This window comes from Limanda limanda, chromosome 10, assembly GCF_963576545.1.
Source record: "Limanda limanda chromosome 10, fLimLim1.1, whole genome shotgun sequence".
Taxonomy (NCBI): domain Eukaryota; kingdom Metazoa; phylum Chordata; class Actinopteri; order Pleuronectiformes; family Pleuronectidae; genus Limanda; species Limanda limanda.
In genome coordinates this window covers 28,901,924-28,926,477 of record NC_083645.1, presented here as the reverse complement: position 1 = coordinate 28,926,477, position 24,554 = coordinate 28,901,924, and the positions used below count along the sequence as shown (strand labels likewise).

Sequence of the window (24,554 nt, the reverse complement as noted above, 5' to 3'; positions counted from 1 at the left end):
TTCACCCACTTCAGTGGAACTGCTGCTCTGTTGCACAGGTCATTCAGGTCCGGCCAGTCTGACCCACAACCGTGACCTGCAGCTCGGGTCTCCAGCTCGCCGTTACCTTTCCTCCTGAAGCCCAGGAAGTTCTCCTGGCCAGCATCTGCCCAGGGGACCTTTCTCCTCCTGAGGTCCAGTAGGAGGGAGGCTCTGGCCAGCTCTCGAACGGCAGCATCGTCGTTGTTTAGCATCCTGATGAGGTGGGTCAGCCTTGTAGTGGTGTAGGTCCACCGAGCCCCCCCTCCCTGTGTGAGAGGAAGAGGATATCCCGAGTGGAGCGAGTGTTCAGTCCCATCTCCTGACAGCTTCCACTGTTTTATTGTTCATGTCTTGTAGGTAATTCTGTGGGATGTGGACATTCTCAAAGAGATGTTGTATCTCTGCCACTTCTCTGATGGCCTCCAGTTTCATGACTACAGGGAGGGGTGAGGAATCAATTAGATCAATTCTGTACTTATAGTCACAGGATAGCTTCTGTATTTGCTCACTCCACTCGCCTGCAATGTTGAACTTATGGCCCAGTTAGGTGTAAGTCTGGTGAAGAGAGTAGACCCTGATGGGTTGTCCCATTAGTGTGAAGGAGGGAGGTTTGTCTGACTTTGCTTTGTACCAGCGCTGCGTGGTTCATAGAGTGCTGCACATTTGGTGTGTTTTACCTCCAGCTTTGACCAGAGCAGAAACTCATCTGTTCTGCTCAGCATGTTGGTAATTACACTTTCATCCCTAGAGGACATCTCCACATCATCAGCGTACCCCTGGACAGGGTTTGGGGATCTGATCTGTGGTGGTGCACACTGACTGAGCCAGTTCAGCCACTGGTTGATGGCAAGAATGAAGTGAACAGCACTCCAGGGGCAGCCTGTTTGAATCCCTACCTGCAGGGGGACAGGCTCTGTGAGCTGGTCTCCACAGATGAAAAAGATCCCTTGTACACGTCTGTGATGATGTCCACAAAGGGTTGAGGTAGATGGATTTCTTCCAGTGTGCGGAGCATCATATTGTGAGACAGTGTCCCAAAGGCATCTCTAAAGTCCAGGAATACAGTGTAGAATTTACATGATTCATGTTTGAAGTCATCAATTCCAGTTTTAAGGCAGAACCCATGTTCATGCCTTGTCTGTCTATGTAGGCTTTTTGTTTAGGTGAGAGAATGCCTGTGTCTTCAAGCCATGGGAGGACTCGGGCAAGAAGACATTTCATGAGCTTTGTAGAAAGTGAGGAGTAGAGAAATGTCTCTCCATGGAGATGGATCATTTGGAATATTGTCTTTCTTTGGTATTCTATGTATGAGGGCTCCCTTCCATGAATTAGGTACCTTTCCATTAATCAGACAGATATTAGCGAGAGTTTGGGTGGACCAGGGTTTTGTGGCTTTAATGGTTTCGTATGTCACCCCATCATATCCACCAGCTGTGTGGTTTGGCAGCTGGGACACAACTTTATCCACTTCATCAAAAGTGAAGTTAGCTGTGGATGGATAGTCTGGAACAACTGACTCCATGCTATTGGCCCAGGGGGGCGGGGTCACTGGTTCAGAAGGGGGTGATTGACATTTGGCCAGATAATGTTTATACACATCACTAGTGTCAGAAGAAGGAAAGGAACTATTATTGAGAATTATGTCAATGGCTTTTGATTTTCTGTGCTGCCATAGATAGGATAGTTTTTCTCTGCTCACTGCCCTTGGATGTGCACGGTGTTAGGCTCCTCCTCTTCTGCTGAGCCGTGGTTGGATGACGTCTCTCACGTAGATCAGCTGTTTCTCGATCCAGGAAGTGATGGAGACCGGTGTAAACTCCGCTGGATATTTATCTGTCCGGGGGAACTTTTTTAGGACTCGTGACACATATTTCAGAAGTGGTAATCCGAACTCCTTCCCGCTGGCACGTCGCGCACGGAATAATCCACTTTGGAAGAACACTCCGATTAGGATGGATGCAACTTTCGTCCATTCCCTCGGATCACCGGAGCAGGCAAGGTAAGTTCTTTCTTGGAGTTGCTTCCAACGATCTCCTGAAGTGTCTTTCGTGGACCTCGAACATTTCCCATTAATGACGTTGGAGTTGGCGCATGTAGTTGTTGTAATCCACAGAGGAATCCAGGCCGCCCGGTGGTGGTTGTGGGACCGGGTCGTGGGGCTGCCGCGGTCGCTGTTTGTAGATGCGGCCGCTAATCAAAGCTTGTTTAAAGGCCGATCGTAGAAGTGTGACCAGGCACATGTTTAGTACTAGAGTCCAAAACATAAAACCTCTGCTGCACTAACGATGGCAGTTACAACGGGTGAGATGTTAAGACACACACACACACACACACACACACACACACACACACACACACACACACACACACACACACACACACACACACACACACACACACACACACACACACACACACACACACACACACACACACACACACACACACACACACACACACACTAGGACAAAGTGATGAGTAAACAGTTATTAGGAAAGCACAGGTCAAAGGTCACCTGACGGTACTTCAGTGTCCACTCCGTTATCTTCGGCCACTTTCAGGAAAATCTACAAAACAATAAGAAGTCTTTGTTCAGATCACAGGAAACGGTTTGTGTTTATTAAGTTTTTCTAGTCCTGATGACTCAAAGCTCTTTAGACTTTTACATTCACACACACACACACACACACACACATTCACACACACACACACACACAAATTCACACACACACACATTCACACACACACACACACACACACATTCACACACACATTCATACAGAGCATCTATTCGCAGCTCTTTGTTATTCTAGGGGAGGGGGGGGCAGGACACCTCGGCATGCAGACGGGTCAGACTGGGGATCGAACCGCCGACCTTCAGGTTGGAGGACGACCCCTCCCCCCCTCGGCCACAGCCGCCCTCTCAGATAAGGAGGGTGGCGGTCTCACCTCCTCCAGCGTGGTGTCGGAGACGCCGTAGCTGGAGATGCTGAGTTCCTCCAGCTTCACGTCCAGGTTCTGGAACAGCTCCACGAAGGCTCCGTCCTTGGCGGCGTTGTACGGCAGGACGTAGGTCAGCTCGTGTCCCAGGTCCTCCACCAGGCGGGCGGCGGGGACGTGATGCAGGATCAGACCGGAGACCACAGACACGTCGGGGGGGGCAAAGGGAACGCCACAGACCGACGCCGCGGGGCCGGTAACTGAGGACACGAGACATGGATCAGATCCTCCTGAAGGTGAGTGAATCAAACGCTCCACAGGAACAGAGAGCTCACCGGTGGTCGCTGCCTCACTCTCATTCTCGCTGCCGAGTCCGGCGTCACTGCTGCTGACGGACGCACACTCCTCCTCCTGAAACACACAACACGCAACATGAAGACCTGATACAGGTCCTGACATCAGAGCTGATCCTCCCTGGAAGTGGACTCGTCTCAGACCTTCTGGGTTAAGGACTCTGTGCTGGAGGAGTTCCTGCAGGAGCTCAGCGACGGCTCCGCCTCCTTCTTGACGAGCGTCAGGTAGTAGCCGGTCCCCAGCTGGTTCTTCAGGTACAGGGAGGAGCCCACGCAGCACAGCTTCCCGTGGGAGATGATGGCGATTCTGTCCCCCAGGATGTCGGCCTCGTCCATGTGGTGCGTGGACAGGATGATGGTGCGTCCTGGCAGGAGACACGAGGTTCAGATCAACATCAGCTTCAGCAACGAGTCCAGTTGATTCCAACCAACCAGAGTCTCACCTTGTCTGTACTTCAGCAGGAGATCCCAGATCCCTCTGCGGGCGTAGGGGTCGACGCCGGCCGTGGGCTCGTCCAGGATCACGACCTTCGACCCTCCAACGAAGGCCAGAGCCACAGACAGTTTCCTCTGCATGCCTCCGGACAGGGTGCTGGTTCTCGAGCTGCGTTTTCGACGAAGCCCAGTGTCCTGCAGGATCTGCTCGATCTCTCCTTTCACCTGCTGCTCCGACAGGCCTTTGAGCCGGGAGTAGAACCAGATGTGCTCCTCCACCGTCAGCCTGCAGGGGGCGCCACACAGACATGGTCACATGATAAATGGGATGATCCACTGGAGCCGTTTTCAGACATGTTCCTGACATGTTCCTGACATGTTCCTGACATGTTCCTGACATGTTCCTGACATGTTCCTGACATGTTCCTGTTGTTGTGGACCAGTCTGACTCGATTGTTGGAGTTGAAAAGGTTTTCAGTGACATCAGTTTGTCGGATGTTTGTGTGTGTTGTGTGAAGATGTTAACACTCACATGCTGAAGAGGACGTTGTGTTGGGGACAAACTCCAAGACTTTGTCTGATGGCGCTCAGCTCCGACCTGATGTCTCTGCCCAGGATGTAGGCCGTGCCAGAGGTGGGGGGGAACAGCCCAGTCAGGATGGACCTGCAGGGACCAGATCAGAGATCATTTACATCCAAAGCCTGTGTCTGCACCTCGCACTCACCTGTACACAACCCCAGGTTTTGATTGGTCCATGTTCTATCTGCTAACGTGGACACTTTGTATCGACAGTTCATGTCCTTGACTCACATGGTTGTAGTTTTTCCAGCTCCGTTGTGTCCTAGGAAGGAAGTGATTTGTCCCTCGTAGAATCCGAGCGTCAGTCCGTCCACGGCCAGTTTCTTACCGTGACGATAAACCTTCACCAGGTTCTCGATGAAGACGCCTGGCTTCAGGTGAGCAGGCTCCTCCTCCATGCACACGACTGGAACAACATGCAACATTCATCATGTCTCACAGGTTCTCAATACTTTCAGTTCTGTAGCACCACATGTTGGTCTCTGTGTCCACAGCGGTCTCACCTCCGGGGTTTCCTTTCCGGCTCTGAGGGACATTGTTGGACTTTCCGTCCTTTTCTCCAAACCAGTAAGACTTGATGAAAGGGAAGTACCAGGGCCGAGGAATCCCGTACTGACCTGACCAGATGCCGCAGAAACACCAATAAAAAAATCATGATCACAGATTTAATCACTTCATCTTCCTTTGTGGAAGTATTTAAGTATTTACAGTGTTTACTGCCACCTACTGACCAAAGTCTTAACTACTGGAACTCACAGTAACATCATTATCATCGTTGTCATGACTACAGACATAATGTAAACGAGTGGTTATGAAATAATTCACTTTTCACATTTTAATCAAACGAGCAGATGTGAGTCAGGTCTGTGATGTCATCACTCACCTGGGAACACGGCCTCCAGGTACCAGGTGAGGACTCCGTACAGGAAGGAGTCAAAGTACATGAGGAGGATGGCGGTGCGCAGGCTGAAGTCGTCCTCCTCCAGAGGACTCGAGAACAGGTTGTTCCACTGGATCCCGACGCCCTGCTCCTCAAACAGAGCAAAGTACTCGCACCCAAACCCGAACGCCACCGGGGACAGGAGGCTCTGCAGGGGAGGAGGTCACGTGATTCACTGTCCAACCAGGACTCAACATCCTAACCACTAACTGATCTCAGGTCGCCAAACTTACAGCAAAGACTTTGGCTCCGAAGCCGATGTAGTCCTGCCAGGCTACACACAGGACGTAGGGTAGGTACAGGGTGAAGTAGATGATTCCGCCGCAGGCCGCCGCCAGGTTAGCTCGTGCGAACGCCGTGCTGATGAGGAAACACTGCATGATGGTCACCACGGCAAAGGATCCAAGGAAGAGGAAGACCACGCCAGGGTCGCTGTAGGGCAGCAGGTTCCCCTTCTGCAGCAGAAGATAGGAACAGAATCAATTTTAAACCAGACAGTGGTGAGGACCCCCTGACGTGTGCGTGGTCTTCACCTTGAGCAGAAGCACCAACAGTCCGGCGCTGATCAGCAGAGGAATCAGGCTGCTGATGAACCAGCTCAACCACAGGATCCCGTTATCCAATCCCATGATCCTCATGGTCTCCTTCAGCCTCGCCTCTTTCTCATACACCACGCTCTTCAGAATGATCGCCACCGAGTACATCCACGCCAACGTCATGAAGAGCGGCATGGAGCGACTCATCACCCGCAGGAAACTGATACACAACACACGAGGACAGGTTAGAGACAAAGGACACGAGGAAGTGTCTTCTAGAAACCAGAACAGGAGAAACATCTACATACATGTCGTCGACGTAGCAGGGATACGGCATCTGCTGGATGTAAACTCCCGTCTTCTCCTTGGTGCCCGTCACTGCTCGAATGATGCCTTGCTCAATAACGTCCTGCAGGTACGAGAACCCCCCCCAGATATACCGCATGTCCTCAAACGGGTCCGCACGAGGACCTGGGTCCCAGTACCTGGAAAGAAGGGTTATGTTATTTTGGACCCAGCAAATGTCTCAGTGTGAGGATTCGAACCCCAACACTCGTACTTCAGCTCAACATCATCATCCTCACGTCTCGTTGAGACCAAACCTGCAGAGGTCACGACCCACAACTTTTACATTTTTAACAGATGATCTTTACGAAGATTTTTTATTAAAAACTTAACAACTTTTGCTTCAAAACGTCAAGTTCTTATTTGAACAAAGACTGTTTGTAAATTCAGCCTTTCCTCTGAACGTGTGTGTGTGTGCGTGTGCGTGTGTGTGTGTGTGCGTGTGTGTGTGCGTGTGTGTGTGCGTGTGTGCTCACGCGTCTCTGATCTTATTGGTCCTCTCTACGTTGTCGATGTCCATGCGGATCTTGTAGTTGAGTTTTGCCGGCAGCTCTGTGGCATTGGGGTCGATATCCGGGAACACGATTCCTGCCCAGAACCTCCGGTCCTCCAGCAGCAGCATGGACTGGTCCACCAGCTGCTCCTCCGTGGAGACCGGCTCCAGTTTGTCTAAGTTTACACACTGACACAAACACACATGATCTTCATCATCAATCACAGCCAATGACGTTTCATTAATATCAGATAAAACCTTTTATTGATGAGTGAATGAAAATGTTTCTGTAAAAATTATTATTGACCTGACTTTATAAAGTTTTTATTGATGTGTTTTACAATCATCACGGGCAAGATTGTGTTTCACTTCACATCAGTTCACACTCTTTGTTTCTCGGGACAGGAAGTGACACACAAACCAGAAATGTGAGTAAGTAAAACAGATTATCAGAAATTAAAAATATTTATTTTAAAATAAGAATTTATTTTAAAAGAGATGTTTCACAGTGCCGATCAACTGTCCTCATCAGTCACAGGTCTGTGTTCTTGTAAATATGAAGTGAGGACAAAGTCCAGTTCTGCTGTCTGACCTCCATGAAGCGGGAGATGCTCATGATGGCCTGGTCCGTCTCGTTGAACACCTCCCTCCAGGTGAGGGCGCTGCCCGCTGGCCGGGGGTCTTCTGCCTGCCTGGACAGGAAGTCGGACACGTCGGACACGGTCCAGTCCGTTTGGGCCAGCTGAGCGTGGAATAATCTTGCGGTGACGTTGTTCTTCAGCAGAGTCTAAAAGACAAGAGAAGACTGAGCTTTATCTCCTGAAGATGAACCAGTCAACTGCAGCAGTAAACATCTCCTTACCTCCAACTCATTAAACAGAACATTGGTTAACAATAAATAAAGACTTATCAATACATAAAATCTTTGTTTTCAGTTTGATTTGATTCTTATTTACCTGTTGGATGTTGTTTTAAACGTGTGTGTATTACACTGTGTGTGAATGAGCAGAGTGTTACACACATGAACCAGCTGGTGGGCGGAGCCTGCTTACCCTGATCAGGTCCATGTGTTGACTGCTCTCCATGAAGCTCCAGACTTTAGGTCTCATCTCCTCCCACATTCCTCCAAGGTCCCTGAACACACCCAGCTCCTGGAAGGTCCGGTTCACCTGAATGCATCACAGGTCACATGCAGGTGAGACACACTACGCCCCCTCCTGGACGAACTAAGTGAGGAGACCGGAAGTGATGTCATACCTCGTGGATGACCTTCTGCGTGGCGGGGGTGTGGGGGGTGTACAGGATCTTTCCCATCAGCAGCGGCTTCAGAGCCTGCCAGATCATCCTGGACATGGGGTTCGAGTCCATGTTCCTCACCAGACTGTTACAGTACGGAGCTGCAGTGCACACAATGCACACACATTATACAGACTCACAACACACACACACACCACACACACACCACACACACGAGGACTCACTGGAGGAGTTGTCGTACAGCGACCCGGGCTCGTCCTCGCTGCTGTTGTGGTTTCCAAACAGAGCCTTGTAGTTGCTGTCTTCGTACCAGTTGAGGGATTTGATCTGCAGGCCGCCGCCCTCCGGGTGACCACACACGATCCTGGAGACCGCCTGGTACATGGCGCTGGGGGAGGACGTGGCGTTCTGCGTCAGGAAGATGATCTCATTCCTCAGATCGATCCAGCTCTTCATACTGGCCAACTGGAGGTCACAGAGAGACGGGTTAGTTCCAGACCAGGAGGAGCTGATTCTGGACCTGTGGACCAGGTGGTCAGCATGTTGCCAGGCAACAGCTGGAATCCCCCCAGTGATGTGAGTTCATCCAGATGCTGAATGTTGTTGTCTGTGTGTAAGTGGTGCAGGTTGTTGTGGTGGTGCAGGTTGTTGTGGTGGTGCAGGTTGTTGTGGTGGTGCAGGTTGTTGTGGTGGTGCAGGTTGTGTACAGTCTCATGATGTTGTGGTTTTAAACGATGTTGAGCGTCAGGTTTGTTTTTGTTGGGCCGACAGCACGAGACGTACAGGGTTTCCTCAGAGTAAACACAGGGGCTCTGTGCTTTTAAATAAAGGTTTGATCGAAAGTCACGTCATGTCGGACACACTTCCTCTTTGACAAGAATTTCAAAGAAAAGTTCAAACTAAGTTCAACTAAATGTCGAAAAACGTTAAGCTTGACTCATACACACACGTTCCTGAGTCAGCACCCACCAAACTGTGTGTGAGTGTGTGTGTGTGTGTGTGTGTGTGGGTGTGTGTGTGTGTGTGTGTGTGTGCATCAACATCTGGAGACACCTGGGCTCAGGTATCACCTGAGAGGAACCACCTGCGTCCTGGTCCGATATGGGGGCGTGTTCACATGACATGGTCATGTGACTTGGTCACATGGCTCATCACAGCAGCTGCTGCGATGTCCATCAGAGCGTCTCTGCAGGACACAGAGGACGAGGACGGACGCTGAGTGTTTGTTCAGCTGGACGCTTTGATCTGCTGTGAACCAGTGACCTGCTGGAACCAGGACCATCTGAAACCAGGACCTTCTCTACTGGACCACAGGTCTGTCTGCTACACAGACTGTACTGGAGGGTCATGTGATCAGGTTTCTTACCTCCACCGCCAGAGAACCCAGGCTGTCCAGGAGGTTGTTGGTCGCCCGGGACACGTGTCTGACGGCCTCTGGGTCGGACCTCACGTCCCTCTGTAAGACATGAAGACCCAAAACCCTTTAAGTTGGAGCTAGAAGATTAAAACCAGATCATCAGTTATTAGAAACAGATCGTCATAGTAACATGATCAGTCTCTGTCGTCCCTGTTTGATACTTCAGGCTTTTCTCTGTGGTTGAAGCAGTTCAGTGTTTCCATGGAGACGTTCACAGGGACTCAGGTTGGTTCAGGTTCAGGAGCTCGTAGATTCAAACAGACAAAGAATCAGGCCTCGTGTTTTCAAACCAATGAAACTGGTCTCCAGGGAAACACTGTGTGAAGAGCCAGGCAGCCGAGACACGCCCCCTGCCACACACAGGCCGAGACACGCCCCCTGACACACACAGGCGGAGACACGCCCCCTGCCACACACAGGCCGAGACACGCCCCCTGCCACACACAGGCAGAGACACGCCCCCTGACTCACAGGCCAAGACACACCCCCTGACACACACAGGCCGAGACACGCCCCCTGACACACACACGCAACACACTGAACACAAACTCACCTGATCAGGGTCACACTCAACTCTCACACAACTCACACACAACTCACACTCAACTCACACACAACTCTCACTCAACTCACACTCAACTCACACTCAACTCACACACAACTCACACTCAACTCACACACAACTCACACACAACTCACACTCAACTCACACTCAACTCACACTCAACTCACACTCAACTCACACTCAACTCACACACAACTCACACACAACTCACACACAACTCACACACAACTCACACACAACTCACACTCACACTCACACTCACACTCACACTCACACTCAAACTCACACTCAAACTCACACTCAAACTCACACTCAACTCACACTCAACTCACACTCAACTCACACTCAACTCACACTCAACTCACACTCAACTCACACACAACACACACACAACTCACACACAACTCACACACAACTCACACACAACTCACACACAACTCACACTCAACTCACACTCAACTCACACTCAACTCACACTCAACTCACACACAACTCACACTCAACTCACACTCAACTCACACTCAACTCACACACAACTCACACTCAACTCACACTCAACTCACACTCAACTCACACTCAACTCACACACAACTCACACACAACACACACACACACACACACAACACACAAAAGTCACACACAACTCACTCAACTCACACTCAACTCACACTCAACTCACACACAACTCACACTCAACTCACACTCAACTCACACTCAACTCACTCAACTCACACACAACTCACACTCAACTCACACACAACTCACACTCAACTCACACACAACTCACACACAACTCACTCAACTCACACACAACTCAGATAACTCACACACAACTCACACTCAACTCACACTCAACTCACACTCAACTCACACTCAACTCACACTCACACACACTCAACTCACACACAACTCACACACACTCACACTCACACACAACACACACACACTCAACACACACACACACACACACACAACTCACACTCAACACACACTCAACACACACACACACACACACACACCACACACACACACACACACACTCACACTCAACTCACACTCAACTCACACTCAACTCACACTCAACTCACACACTCACACTCAACACACATCAACTCACACACACTCACACACAACACACACACACACACACACACACACACACAACACACCACACACACACACACACACACACACACCTCACTCCAACTCACACTCAACTCCACCCTCAACTCACACTCAACTCACACTCAATCACACTCAACTCACACTCAACTCACACTCAACTCACACTCAACTCACACTCAACTCACACTCAACTCACACACAACTCACACTCAACTCACACTCAACTCACACTCAACTCACACTCAACTCACACTCAACTCACACTCAACTCACACTCAACTCACACTCAACTCACACTCAACTCACACTCAACTCACACTCAACTCACACTCAACTCTCACACAACTCTCACACAACTCACACTCAACTCACACTCAACTCACACACAACTCACACACAACTCACACACAACTCACTCAACTCACACTCAACTCTCACACAACTCACACACAACTCAGATAACTCACACACAACTCACACTCAACTCACACTCAACTCACACTCAACTCACACTCAACTCACACTCAACTCACACTCAACTCACACTCAACTCACACTCAACTCACACTCAACTCACACACAACTCGCACACAACTCCGTCCTGTTGTTGTTACCTGGACGGGTTTGAGGAAGTCCAGGTTGTTCAGGAAGTGGTCCTCAGCGAGGTCCAGCCAGGCTGGTGGCGCCTGACAGATGACTTCCTGAACCAGTACCGACACACCAGGGTCCGAGATCGTCACAAAGTCCTCCACACTGCGCTTGCCCCCCTTCCTGAGACACATGTCCCTCAGGTGGACTCCAAAACCTCTAAGGAGGACCTGCGACGGATGACAGAGACCAGAGACTAGATATCTGAGGACAAAGACCAGAGACCAGAGGAAAGGGACCAGAGGAAAGAGACCAGAGGAAAGAGACCAGAGGGAAAAGGCCAGAGGACAGGGACCAGAAACTGGAGACTACAGACCAGAGGACAGAGACCAGAGACTAGATATCTGAGGACAGAGACCAGAGACCAGAGGCCAGAGAGCAGAGGACAGGGACCAGAGGACAGGGACCAGAGACTAGATATCTGAGGACAAAGACCAGAGACCAGAGACCAGAGACTAGATATCTGAGGACAGAGGACAGAGGACAGAGACCAGAGGCCAGAGACCAGAGGGAAGAGGCCAGAGGACAGGGACCAGAGACCAGAGACTACAGACCAGAGGACAGAGACCAGAGACTAGATATCTGAGGACAAAGACCAGAGACCAGAGGTAAGGGACCAGAGGGAAAAGGCCAGAGGACAGGGACCAGAGACCAGAGACCAGACACTAGAAACCAGAGATTACAGACCAGAGGACAGAGACCAGCGGATGGAGACCCTGTTCTGGTCTCTGATCTCCTTCGTGTTGTGGTCTCTGGTCTATGAGTGTGTGCAGATGTGTCCTCACTGTCTCTAGGTTGACGTCGGCGTCTCTGATCTGTTGGACGTGGGTTTCAGGGAAGGACACGTTGCTCCGCAGGAAACTCGACAGAGTCTCGTTGTCTCGCAGAAAATGTTTCAACTTGAAGCCTGAGGAGAAAACAGAGTCAGTGTCGTAATGGGAAACTAGGGAAATTATTTTGCCCCTGGTTTTGTCTCTCAGGCTCCAGAGACTGACTCTGACTGAGTCCTCCGCTTCAGAGCGGCTCTGATGGAGAGTCTCCGTCCTCGTCTCGTCCAGACTGAAGAATGGAAACATGGCTGCTGGTCGCCATAACAACAGACAAACATGATTGTCACCGTCCATGTAAATTAACTGCGACGTAACGTCACGATAGCGAATCAGGAGCTTGGTTCTAGAGACGCCAAAACCTATTAACCCTGAGATATTAACCAGAGCCAGTGAAAACTGTAAAAGCTCCATTGAATGAATCCAACAAGTTATGACAGCGCTGCATCACTGTGGTCACGTTTCATTCTGAATCACAGTGGAAACCTTTTCATTTCCTGGGGTTTTGCAGTAAAAACTGGATTTTTAACAGATGTTTACTAATGTTGAAGTGAAATCCTGTCCTTCCTGTTGGTGTGAAGACACTCGTCCCCACACAGGGACCAACAGGAACCACTGTTAGTGACGGGTCAGAGGTCTGACATCAGCGGATCGCACTGACGTGATTGGTCAAATGAGGAATAGTTTCCAGCAGAGAAACACGTCGACTTCAATAAACTTTATTCAGCGACGCAGAGGACAAACGCAGAGGACGGGACGCTGGACAGGAACTCTTCCTCTTCAGGCCGACAACTCAAGGTTCACTTCTTCTCCACATCAGAGCTTCAGGAGAGACGGCGTGTTCCTGATTAAAGGACCTGACTTGAACTGAGCCAGGTTCAGACCTCAGACCTCCTCTCGTGTTGGTGCAGCTGCGGCGCCACATGTCTGAACTCAGTGACGCTCAGCGTGACGCTGCTGAGCGGCCGCCAGAAAACTCAACATGACAGAGGGACATGACCCTCACCTGCAGTGGGGGGGCACAGAGAGAGACTACAAACCGCCACAAAAAGTGTGTGTGTGTGTGTGTGTGTGTGTGTGTGTGTGTGTCTGCCCCCCCAAACAGGAAGCAGGTGAGATCACCTGAGCTGCCGGTGGGAACCTGCCACAGCTCGTCTCCACACCCCCGCTCACATTACAGCGCCGGCTTTAAAGTGGTCAGAGGAGGACGGGGGGGGGGGCAGGTCGGAGCAGGTAGAGAAAAGGAACGCCCCCCCGCAGGGATTAAATGAAAACTCAAAGGAGGAAAATTCTTTTTGTTTAACGAGGCAGAAACTGCAGCAGAGACGATTCTGCTTCAGTGGATCGATCCAGCTTCAGCCTCTCAGCAGCTTTTTAAACCATAAATATTATTGCAGCTGATTTTCTATGATGTGAACTAGATTTACATTTCACTTCCTGCTGCCAGGTGGTGGCTGCAGTCCCCGTTACCCAGCATGCTCAGCGTGTCCTACCTGGGCGGCTGGCCTGCAGCGCCCGCAGAGCGCCGGCCAGCTCCTTGAAGCCGTCCAGGTTCTGGTCGTTCTGACTGTAGAGGAGAATCTTCTTGGCGTCGGAGAAGAGACGAGAAATTCTGTTGAGACAAAGATTTAATTTAAACATGAGATTCTACAAATTCTGACGGAAAATCAAACAACCAGCGTCACCGACACTAATGTCACGGCTGACCCTTGACCTTCGACTCACAGAGTATCATCACTTCATCTGATCTTTGTTTTATTCTAATCACTTCTTTTTTGAGTCCGACTGAATGTTTGAAGCAAATCTGAAGAAATTACTTTGAGTTTTTTCTGAGACTTCATAAGAACAGTACGACCTGATCACATGACCCACACAAAAAAGGCAGTTTGTAAAGATTAAAGTGCACAGGGATAAATGTTTGTGAACAGGAAGTGAAGTGAATAAGTCACTTTAAGTGAAACTCCGCAGGAAGTCAAGACGTGAGTTACTATCTAAAGAGATGGGAGAACTCAGAGTTCTGATTGGTCAGCGGTGAAATCACAGAAAAACAGTTCACATTTATTTTCCATTTTATTTAATCTGGGCCCGAGCACTACCAGTGTAAGGAAACTGTTCCACATTATATTATTGAAAGGTTTCTGAACTTGTCTCACATGGAGTCGTTGAAGTTCCCGACGACGCCCGGGGACTCGCCCGGCGTCACGTGTCTGAAACACGGGTTGTTGGCGTTGCACAGGATTCCCTGGAGCCACGGCAGCGTGCCGGCCGACGGCATGGCCTTGTTGGGGAAGTGACCTGTAGTCAAAAATAAACAGGAAGTCACCCAGAAAATATGTTACCAAAGTAAAAGCATCAGGATGACAGACCACAGCTTCTTGTTCTCCTACACCTGAGGCTCATGGGATTTGTAGTCGTGAATCATTGATAATTAAGCCAGCAGTAATAAATAAAAGGATTTTACACACACACACACACACACACACACACACACACACACACACACACACACACACACACACACACACACACACACACACACACACACACACACACACACACACACACACACACACACACACACACACACACACACACACACACACACACACACACACACACACACACACACACACACACACACACACACACACACACACACGATTTTCATTATTAATGTATCATAATAAATTTCTGCTTATTGGCTGATGAGCACAGAGCGTCTCCGCTCCCTCATGTAGACCTGGTCCGGCTGTGGACCTAGTCCGGCTGTGGACCGGCTGTGGACCTGGTCCGGCTGTGGACCAGCTGTGGGCCTGGTCCGGCTGTGGACCTGATCCGGCTGTGGACCTGATCCAGCTGTGGACCAGCTGTGGACCTGGTCCGGCTGTGGACCAGCTGTGGACCTGATCCAGCTGTGGACCTGGTCCGGCTGTGGACCAGCTGTGGACCAGGTCCGGTTGTGGACCTGGTCCGGCTGTGGACCAGCTGTGGACCTGGTCCAGCTGTGGACCTGGTCCGGCTGTGGACCTGATCCAGCTGTGGACCTGGTCCGGCTGTGGACCTGATCCAGCTGTGGACCAGCTGTGGACCTGGTCCGGCTGTGGACCAGCTGTGGACCTGGTCCGGCTGTGGACCAGCTGTGGACCTGATCCAGCTGTGGACCTGGTCCGGCTGTGGACCTGATCCAGCTGTGGACCAGGTCCAGCTGTGGACCTGGTCCGGCTGTGGACCAGCTGTGGACCTGATCCAGCTGTGGACCTGGTCCGTGGCCTGTGACAGTTTGTGAACATGTGTTGACGCCACAGCAGCAGATTCAACTTTGACCTGTAGAGGGCGCCCTCACAGTAAGTGCAGGTGAAAACCTGATTGTCTGTTATCACCTGCAGCTGAGCATCTTCATCTTCATCTTCACCAGCTGCTGCTTCAGGGCAGAGGTTTCTTCACTGCGACCTTTACCCCCCCCAGGTGAAGACGCTGCTATCAGAGAGTCACGTGGCCTCGGCCTAATCAGCAGAGATAAGATATGAAGATCATATCTCTGATCAATAACATGTTGATCAACACTAACATGTGTCGGCTGCAGAAGAACCGGACCTTCTGCGTGAAGAACAAACGTTCCTCAAACCGCCGAGTCACGTCCTCGCAGCTTCTGCTTTCAGAGGGAAACAGGAAGTGGACCACACGCTTCCTGCACCGGGCGCTCATCGGGGTTAATGTCGGTCGGATTCTCACTGAGCTTCAGTCAGTCCAAACCGTTTCTTCTCAACATTAAACATCAGGTGGTCATCAGGAGTCGCCACGGGGTCCAAAGATCACGTCTGACCACAGAGCATCAGCGTTAAGGTTCTGAGGAACCAATGAGGAGAGTTCAGGAATCTCAGGTCATGTGACAGATGAATTCAGAACTTTGAGACAAGGTGGTCACCATGATGTCACCGTGATGTCACCGTGATGTCACCGTGATGTCACCGTGATGTCACCGTGATGTCACTGTGACGTCTCCAGAGTTTGTGTTTCACAGCTGAACATCTCAGCATCACATCCTCCTCCTGGTTCAGGTGAGAGGAGGAGGAGCCGGGGGGGCAGACACACACAGGAAGTGACCTGTTCCCTCTGCTGCAGAGGTCATGTGATCATGTTTACATCACCTGACACCTTCAGCTCTGATCTGTTCACATCTTTGTGTCTTCTTCGTGTGTGTCAGCACTTCTTCACCAGAGGTTTGTTTTATTTTCTTCATGTTTGTGTCCCGTGTCAGAAGCTCCTCCCCCCCCCACCCCCCCCTCACTCAGTGAACCAGTGGAGGCTCCTCTGCTGTTCACACTGCTCCTGGACTCAGACTCTATACAGGAGCTCATGAGGAGGAGAAACTGAGTGTGGTCCTCCAGAAGATCAGCTCTGAAAACAGATCTTGAGAACTTGGTTAGCTTGCTCCTGATTGGCTGCTGCAGTTCATAGATTCATTTCTTCTGCTCGCTGAACGTAATCACCTGCAGCCGCGGCGAGGACCTGGAGGTCGACGTCTTCTGGACACGTTGGCGCTGACGGAGACTTTTGACTCGTCCATGTTCTTGTGTAACTCTGTAAGGAGCTTATCGATGGGAGCGGGTCTGATAATGGCGTTTCAGAGATAACGAGTAATAAACTGAGAAGGAACCACTTCAAGAAGACCTTTAATTTGAAATCCTGCAGCTGTTAACACTTCCTGTCTATTTCCTTCACTGCAGCGTTTATCAATCAATAACAGATTGTACGGTATCAATCCGGTGTCAAACTGATATCACACGTCCTTAAAGGTACAAGGTTCTGAACGCTGCTGATAATCACTCCCAGCATGCACCTGGATGACACCTGAAATCCAGTGACCTTATCCTGCAGATGTGACCAAATGATGTGGAGAGGGACAGGACGCCTCCAGGGGATCGTGTGGAAGTGCTGCGTCCACAGCGGGCGCTCGCCAGAGACACCGGGCGCTCGCCAGAGACACCGGGCGCTCGCCAGAGACACCGGGCTGCTCCCAGAGACACCGAGCTGCTCGCCAGAGACACCGGGCTGCTCCCAGAGACACCGGGCGCTCGCCAGAGACACCGGGCTGCTCCCAGAGACACCGGGCGCTCGCCAGAGACACCGGGCGCTCGCCAGAGACACCGGGCGCTCGCCAGAGACACCGGGCGCTCGCCAGAGACACCGGGCGCACGCCAGAGACACCGGGCGCTCGCCAGAGACACCGGGCGCTCGCCAGAGACACCGAGCTGCTCGCCAGAGACACCGGGCTGCTCCCAGAGACACCGGGCGCTCGTCAGAGACACCGGGCTGCTCCCAGAGACACCGGGCGCTCGCCAGAGACACCGGGCGCTCGCCAGAGACACCGGGCGCTCGCCAGAGACACCGGGCGCTCGCCAGAGACACCGGGCGCTCGCCAGAGACACCGGGCTGCTCCCAGAGACACCGGGCGCTCGCCAGAGACACCGGGCGCACGCCAGAGACACCGGGCGCTCGCCTGAGACACCGGGCGCTCGTCAGAGACACCGGGCGCTCGCCAGAGACACCGGGCGCTCGCCAGAGACACCGGGCGCTCGCCAGAGACACCGGGCTGCTCCCAGAGACACCGGGCGCTCGTCAGAGACACCGGGCTGCTCCCAGAGACACCGGGCGCTCGCCAGAGACACCGAGCTGCTCCCAGAGACACCGGGCGCTCGTCAGAGACACCGGGCGCTCGCCAGAGACACCGGGCGCTCGCCAGAGACACCGGGCGCTCGCCAGAGTCGGAACAAGGATCGAACATTCATGATGCAGCGATCACGTGATCCGAGGCCACGGCCGTGATGTCACAGGAGACACCAAGAGCTGTGATTGGCTGCTGGAGTTCTGGTGTTTGTCTTCATGTGAACATGTGACACGCTGCTTGATGAGCGACGGAGGAACATTCACTAAACTTTGATGTACGAAGATCAGATTTGTTCATTTAAAACATCAACAACTTATCATCAGATCAAATAAGAATTTGACAGTTTACTTTTATTTTACAGTTTGGACTGAATCAATCAATTTGAGATATTTAATTTGACAACATTTTGTTGGTTGGTCTTTTACAATAAAATGTTTTAAGTAAACAAATAATAAACTAAATATTGCAGATTTGAGCTCTGTCGAGCTAATAAAGGTTTGTTTGAACTCACACTCATGTTGTTCGTACGGCGGGTAGTTGAGCCTCACGGCGATGAGGATGAAGAAGATGAAGAGCGGCCAGACGATCTCCAGCAGGAGCTGAGGCTGAGACAGGAAACAGAAACGTGTCACAGCGCCGCTAGAAGCCTTCAACAGGAAGCAGCTGCACGTGTTTATCGATTTATGAAAACACACGTTCACACGTTCACGGCTTTATTGTCCGAGACGTGACGGAGCCAAACATCAGAGATCAGGTCTGAACTGAGCAGGTTCTAATGGATCAGAGAAGAAGATCGATACGATGATCGATCTTCCTCTTGGATTCTCAGAGGAAATCAATCAACAAACAGACGACGTGGCGTCCGACTCTCGTGATTATTACAGAGGATGTTATGATCGATCAGTGAAATCATCATGTGACTGACCGTCTGTCGGCGTCTGTACGTGAAGTTCTTCCACAGCAGCAGACCCAGCTGCGTGAAGACGGACATGTCCCCCAGCCGTCCTCTGATCCTCGTCCTCTGATCCTCGTCCTCTGATCCTCCTGCAATGATCCTCAGCTGCTGCTCACACTGCAATAACAGATCAGACAACACACAGCTCAAAGGTGGCAGGGTCAAAGGTCACAGCTGATATTAGTCTCACACACACACACACACACACACACACACACACACACACACACACACACACACACACACACACACACACACACACACACACACACACACACACACACACACACACACACACACAGTTCACTTCTGTTTGCAGGTTAACATGGATCCGTGTTTTACACACGTGTCCGATGAGAGAGACAGACAAGACAGGGTGAAGACAGACAGAGTGAAGACAGACAGAAGACAGACAGAAGACAGACAGAGTGAAGACAGACAGAAGACAGAGTGAAGACAGGGTGAAGACAGACAGAAGACAGACAGAAGACAGAGTGAAGACAGACAGAAGACAGAGTGAAGACAGACAGAAGACAGACAGAAGACAGAGTGAAGACAGACAGAAGACAGAGTGAAGACAGAGTGAAGACAGACAGAAGACACACAGAAGACAGAGTGAAGACAGACAGAAGACAGAGTGAAGACAGACAGAAGACAGACAGAAGACAGACAGAGTGAAGACAGACAGAAGACAGAGTGAAGACAGGGTGAAGACAGAGTGAAGACAGACAGAAGACAGAGTGAAGACAGACAGAAGACAGAGTGAAGACAGACAGAAGACAGACAGAAGACAGAGTGAAGACAGACAGAAGACAGAGTGAAGACAGACAGAAGACAGAGTGAAGACAGACAGAAGACAGACAGAAGACAGAGTGAAGACAGACAGAAGACAGAGTGAAGACAGACAGAAGACAGAGTGAAGACAGAGTGAAGACAGACAGAAGACAGAGTGAAGACAGACAGAAGACAGAGTGAAGACAGACAGAAGACAAACGAATCAACGTGTGATGAAGGTGAAAACGTGATTGATTCATGGCGACAGTGTGAGGTCAAAGGTCAGAGGTCACTCAGGTTCATGTTCACACCGATGAGTCTGATCAGATCAGCAGGACGAGAGGGGGGGGGGGACACACCATCATGACAATGAGCTTCAACTCTCTGAATAATGGGGGGGGGGGTTTAATGTGTGTGTAACTTTACTGTGAAGTGAACTTTATCCACCCCCCCCCCCCCCCCCCCCCACATTCCTCTGAGGTGTGAACTGTGTGTGTTAATGTGTGTCTGTGGGGGGGGGGTTATCAGCTGGTTATATAACTAGGTATATAATACTGATTAAATAATAAAATCCAGTTAAGTTGAAACAAATTAACTTATTTTTTCTCAGTTTTTCTAAAACAACACGTGATCAATACTTTAATGTAGTGAGTTTTTAATCAGCTGATCACTCAATGGCGCCTCCGGTGGTGGGTTCGAAAACTGCAGCTTCAAGCCTGAGAGGCTCCAGCTGCTTTTTATCTCTACAAGACATTTACTTTAATATCAACTTTGACCTGAGAGACACTCAGGTGAGACAGAATGAGACAGACTGAGACAGACTGAGACAGACTGAGACAAAGTGAGACAGACTGACAGAAAGTGAGACAGACTGAGACAAAGTGAGAGAAAGTGAGACAAAGTGAGACAGACTGAGAGAAAGTGAGACAGACTGAGAGAAAGTGAGACAGACTGAGACAAAGTGAGAGAAAGTGAGACAAAGTGAGACAGACTGAGAGAAAGTGAGACAAAGTGAGACAGACTGAGAGAAAGTGAGACAGACTGAGACAAAGTGAGACAAAGTGAGACAGACTGAGAGAAAGTGAGACAGACTGAGAGAAAGTGAGACATTTTGAGACAAAGTGAGACATGCTGAGAGAAAGTGAGAGACTGAGACAAAGTGAGACATGCTGAGAGAAAGTGAGACAGACTGAGAGAAAGTGAGACATGCTGAGACAAAGTGAGACATGCTGAGAGAAAGTGAGAGACTGAGAGAAAGTGAGACATGCAGAGACAAAGTGAGACAGACTGAGAGAAAGTGAGACAAAGTGAGACAGACTGAGAGAAAGTGAGACATGCAGAGACAAAGTGAGACAGACTGACAGAAAGTGAGACAGACTGACAGAAAGTGAGACAGACTGAGAGAAAGTGAGACAAAGTGAGACAGACTGAGTGAAAGTGAGACATGCAGAGACAAAGTGAGACATGCTGAGAGAAAGTGAGACAGACTGAGACAAAGTGAGACATGCAGAGACAAAGTGAGACAGACTGAGAGAATGTGAGACATGCAGAGACAAAGTGAGACATGCTGAGAGAAAGTGAGACAGACTGAGAGAAAGTGAGACATGCTGAGACAAAGTGAGACAGACTGAGAGAAAGTGAGACATGCAGAGACAAAGTGAGACAGATTGAGAGAAAGTGAGACAAAGTGAGACAGACTGAGAGAAAGTGAGACAGACTGAGAGAAAGTGAGACATGCAGAGACAAAGTGAGACAGACTGAGAGAATGTGAGACATGCAGAGACAAAGTGAGACATGCTGAGAGAAAGTGAGACAGACTGAGAGAAAGTGAGACATGCTGAGACAAAGTGAGACAGACTGAGAGAAAGTGAGACATGCAGAGACAAAGTGAGACAGATTGAGAGAAAGTGAGACAAAGTGAGACAGACTGAGAGAAAGTGAGACATGCAGAGACCGGGACAGCCCGGGGACAGACCGGGGGACAGACCGGGGGACAGCCCGGGGACAGGATGTCTTACCTCGTGTCGCTCCTCCGCTGCACTGACGCTCTTCAGCTGCTGCACGAGACCAAACCTCCGACTGTTGTTACCCCCCCCCCACACACACATACACACACTTCCGCTCTAACACTTCAAAATAAAAGACGCCCAAAATAATTGAATTACAGACCGGAAGCAGAAGAGGAGGACAAGACAATTGCAGATTATATCCGGTAAATCAGACGACAGTTTCAAAATAAAAGACCAATCAACTGATGTTTCAAAATAAAACAACAAATTACTCAATGATTTACAGCAGGGGTCTTCAACGTTCTTCAGGCCAAGGACCCCCAAACAGGTGGAGAGATGGAGCAGGGACCCCCTACTATATATATTTTATAAAATTGTGTTTTGTATTAAACTGGACCTAGTGCCATGTTCAACATAACTACCCTGATATTGTGCATTCAATACTAAGCTATTCAAATATTACAAGGGTTCATATATTCATATTTTTAATTTAAACATGTGCAAGGTACAGGGGGGGCATGCCACTGCTGTTTATAAACATACAGTGGGTACAGAAAGTATTCAGACCCTTTTAAATGTTTCACTCTGTTTCATTGCAGCCATTTGCTAAAATCAAAAAAGTTCATTTTATTTCTCATCAATGTAAACTCAGCACCCCATCTTGACAGAAAAAAACAGAAATGTAGAAATTTTTGCAAATTTATTAAAAAAGAAAAACTGAAATATCAAATGGTCATAAGTATTCAGACCCTTTGCTCAGTATTGAGTAGAACCTTTTGAGCCAGTACAGCCATGAGTCTTCTTGGGAATGATGCAACCAGTTCTTCACAGCTGGATTTGGGGATCCTCTGCCATTCTTCCTTGCAGATCCTCTCCAGTTCTTTCAGGTTGGATGGTGAACGTTGGTGGACAGCCATGTTCAGGTCTCTCCAGAGATGCTCCATTGGGTTTAGGTCAGGGCTCTGGCTGGGCCAGTCCAGAATGGTCACAGAGTTGTTCCGAAGCCACTCCTTTGTTATTTTAGCTGTGTGCTTAGGGTCATTGTCTTGTTGGAAGGTGAACCTTCGGCCCAGTCTGAGGTCCAGAGCACTCTGGAAGAGGTTTTCTTCCAGGATATCTCTGTACTTGGCCGCATTCATCTTTCCTTCAATTGCAACCAGTCGTCCTGTCCCTGCAGCTGAAACCCCCCCCCCCCCCCCCATAGCATGATGCTGCCACCACCATGTTTCACTGTTGGGATTGTATTGGGCAGGTGATGAGCAGTGCCTGGTTTTCTCCACACATACCGCTGAGAATTAACGCCAACAAGTTCAATCTTGGTCTCATCAGACCAGAGAATCTTATTTCTCATAGTCTGGGAGTCCTTCATGTGTTTTTTGGCAAACTCTCTGCAGGCTTTCATATGTCTTGCACTGAGGAGAGGCTTCCGTCGGGCCACTCTGCCATAAAGCCCCGACTGGTGGAGGGCTGCAGTGATAGTTGACTTTGTGGAACTTTCTCCCATCTCCCTACTGCATCTCTGGAGCTCAGCCACAGTGATCTTTGGGTTCTTCTTTACCTCTCTCACCAAGGCTCTTCTCCCACGATTGCTCAGTTTGGCTGGACGGCCAGGTCTAGGAAGAGTTCTGGTCGTCCCAAACTTCTTCCATTTAAGGATATGGAGGCCACTGTGCTCTTAGGAACCTTGAGTGCTGCAGAAATTATTTTGTGACCTTGGCCAGATCTGTGCCTTGCCACAATTCTGTCTCTGAGCTCCTTGGGCAGTTCCTTCGACCTCATGATTCTTATTTGCTCTGACATGCACTGTGAGCTGGAAGGTCTTATATAGACAGGTGTGTGCCTTTCCTAATCAAGTCCAATCAGTTTAATTAAAAACAGCTGGACAAAGAAGGAGTAGAACCATCTCAAGGAGGATCAGAAGAAATGGACAGAATGTGAGTTCAATATGAGTGTCACAACAAAAGGTCTGAATACTTATGATATATACCATGTGATATTTCACTTTTTCTTTTTTAATAAATTTGCAAAAATTTCAACATTTCTGTTTTTTTCTGTGAAGATGGGGTGCTGAGTGTACATTAATGAGAAATAAAATGAACCTTTTTTGATATTTGCAAATTGCTGCAATGAAACAAAGAGTGAAATATTTAAAAGAGTCTGAATACTTTCCGTACCCACTGTACATCTTGCATACAACACTGAGCTATTAAAGTAATTCACAGATTCATGTTTTTATTTTAAACATACATGTAGAAGAGACAGTGAATCCTCATCTGTGGATGGCACACATACTCCCACATTAGTGAGATGTGGGACCCTGATGGGTAGCACACAACTTATCTAATCTTGGATGGATGGAGGTTGTCAGGCAGAGGGTCAAATCAGCCTCACAATATGTTGGATGCATGTTAATGTGTATTGAAAGACATTTAAATTCGTGAAAAAAAAAAAAAAAAATTTAATTTTTTTTAAAAATTGTCTAATCAACCAAAGATTTCGCGACCCCCCTGCAGTACCTCCGCGGACCCCCTGGGGGTCGCTGACCCCCTGTTGAAGACCTCTGCTCTACACTTTAAGTAGCTGGTGCAATGGGGCATTTTATAATGTAATGACTCAAGCAGCAATGTTCAACATGTATGATTACATTTCTTTGATTAATCGATTAA

The 24,554-nt window shown here is 49.6% G+C and overlaps 1 protein-coding gene across 1 annotated transcript in view; it reads right to left on the bottom strand.

The window, feature by feature from the left end:
- Positions 1-21,933, bottom strand: part of abca1b (ATP-binding cassette, sub-family A (ABC1), member 1B) — a 36,479-nt gene extending 14,546 nt beyond the window's left edge. Inside the window, exons 1-25 of the mRNA XM_061079313.1 lie at positions 21,898-21,933; positions 19,076-19,222; positions 18,662-18,755; positions 14,636-14,777; positions 13,976-14,094; positions 12,441-12,562; positions 11,622-11,825; positions 9,267-9,356; positions 8,125-8,365; positions 7,901-8,040; positions 7,696-7,812; positions 7,236-7,430; positions 6,627-6,832; positions 6,114-6,290; positions 5,803-6,025; positions 5,503-5,724; positions 5,213-5,417; positions 4,833-4,946; positions 4,561-4,735; positions 4,282-4,413; positions 3,758-4,035; positions 3,459-3,679; positions 3,297-3,372; positions 2,971-3,221; positions 2,537-2,588 (exon numbers count right to left, since the gene is read on the bottom strand). Of these exons, the coding sequence (XP_060935296.1) occupies positions 2,537-2,588; positions 2,971-3,221; positions 3,297-3,372; positions 3,459-3,679; positions 3,758-4,035; positions 4,282-4,413; positions 4,561-4,735; positions 4,833-4,946; positions 5,213-5,417; positions 5,503-5,724; positions 5,803-6,025; positions 6,114-6,290; positions 6,627-6,832; positions 7,236-7,430; positions 7,696-7,812; positions 7,901-8,040; positions 8,125-8,365; positions 9,267-9,356; positions 11,622-11,825; positions 12,441-12,562; positions 13,976-14,094; positions 14,636-14,777; positions 18,662-18,755; positions 19,076-19,141 (3,862 nt within the window). The 5' untranslated portion in view covers positions 19,142-19,222; positions 21,898-21,933. The remainder of the gene's footprint in view (positions 1-2,536; positions 2,589-2,970; positions 3,222-3,296; positions 3,373-3,458; positions 3,680-3,757; positions 4,036-4,281; positions 4,414-4,560; positions 4,736-4,832; positions 4,947-5,212; positions 5,418-5,502; positions 5,725-5,802; positions 6,026-6,113; positions 6,291-6,626; positions 6,833-7,235; positions 7,431-7,695; positions 7,813-7,900; positions 8,041-8,124; positions 8,366-9,266; positions 9,357-11,621; positions 11,826-12,440; positions 12,563-13,975; positions 14,095-14,635; positions 14,778-18,661; positions 18,756-19,075; positions 19,223-21,897) is intronic.
- Positions 21,934-24,554: the final 2,621 nt, after the last annotated feature.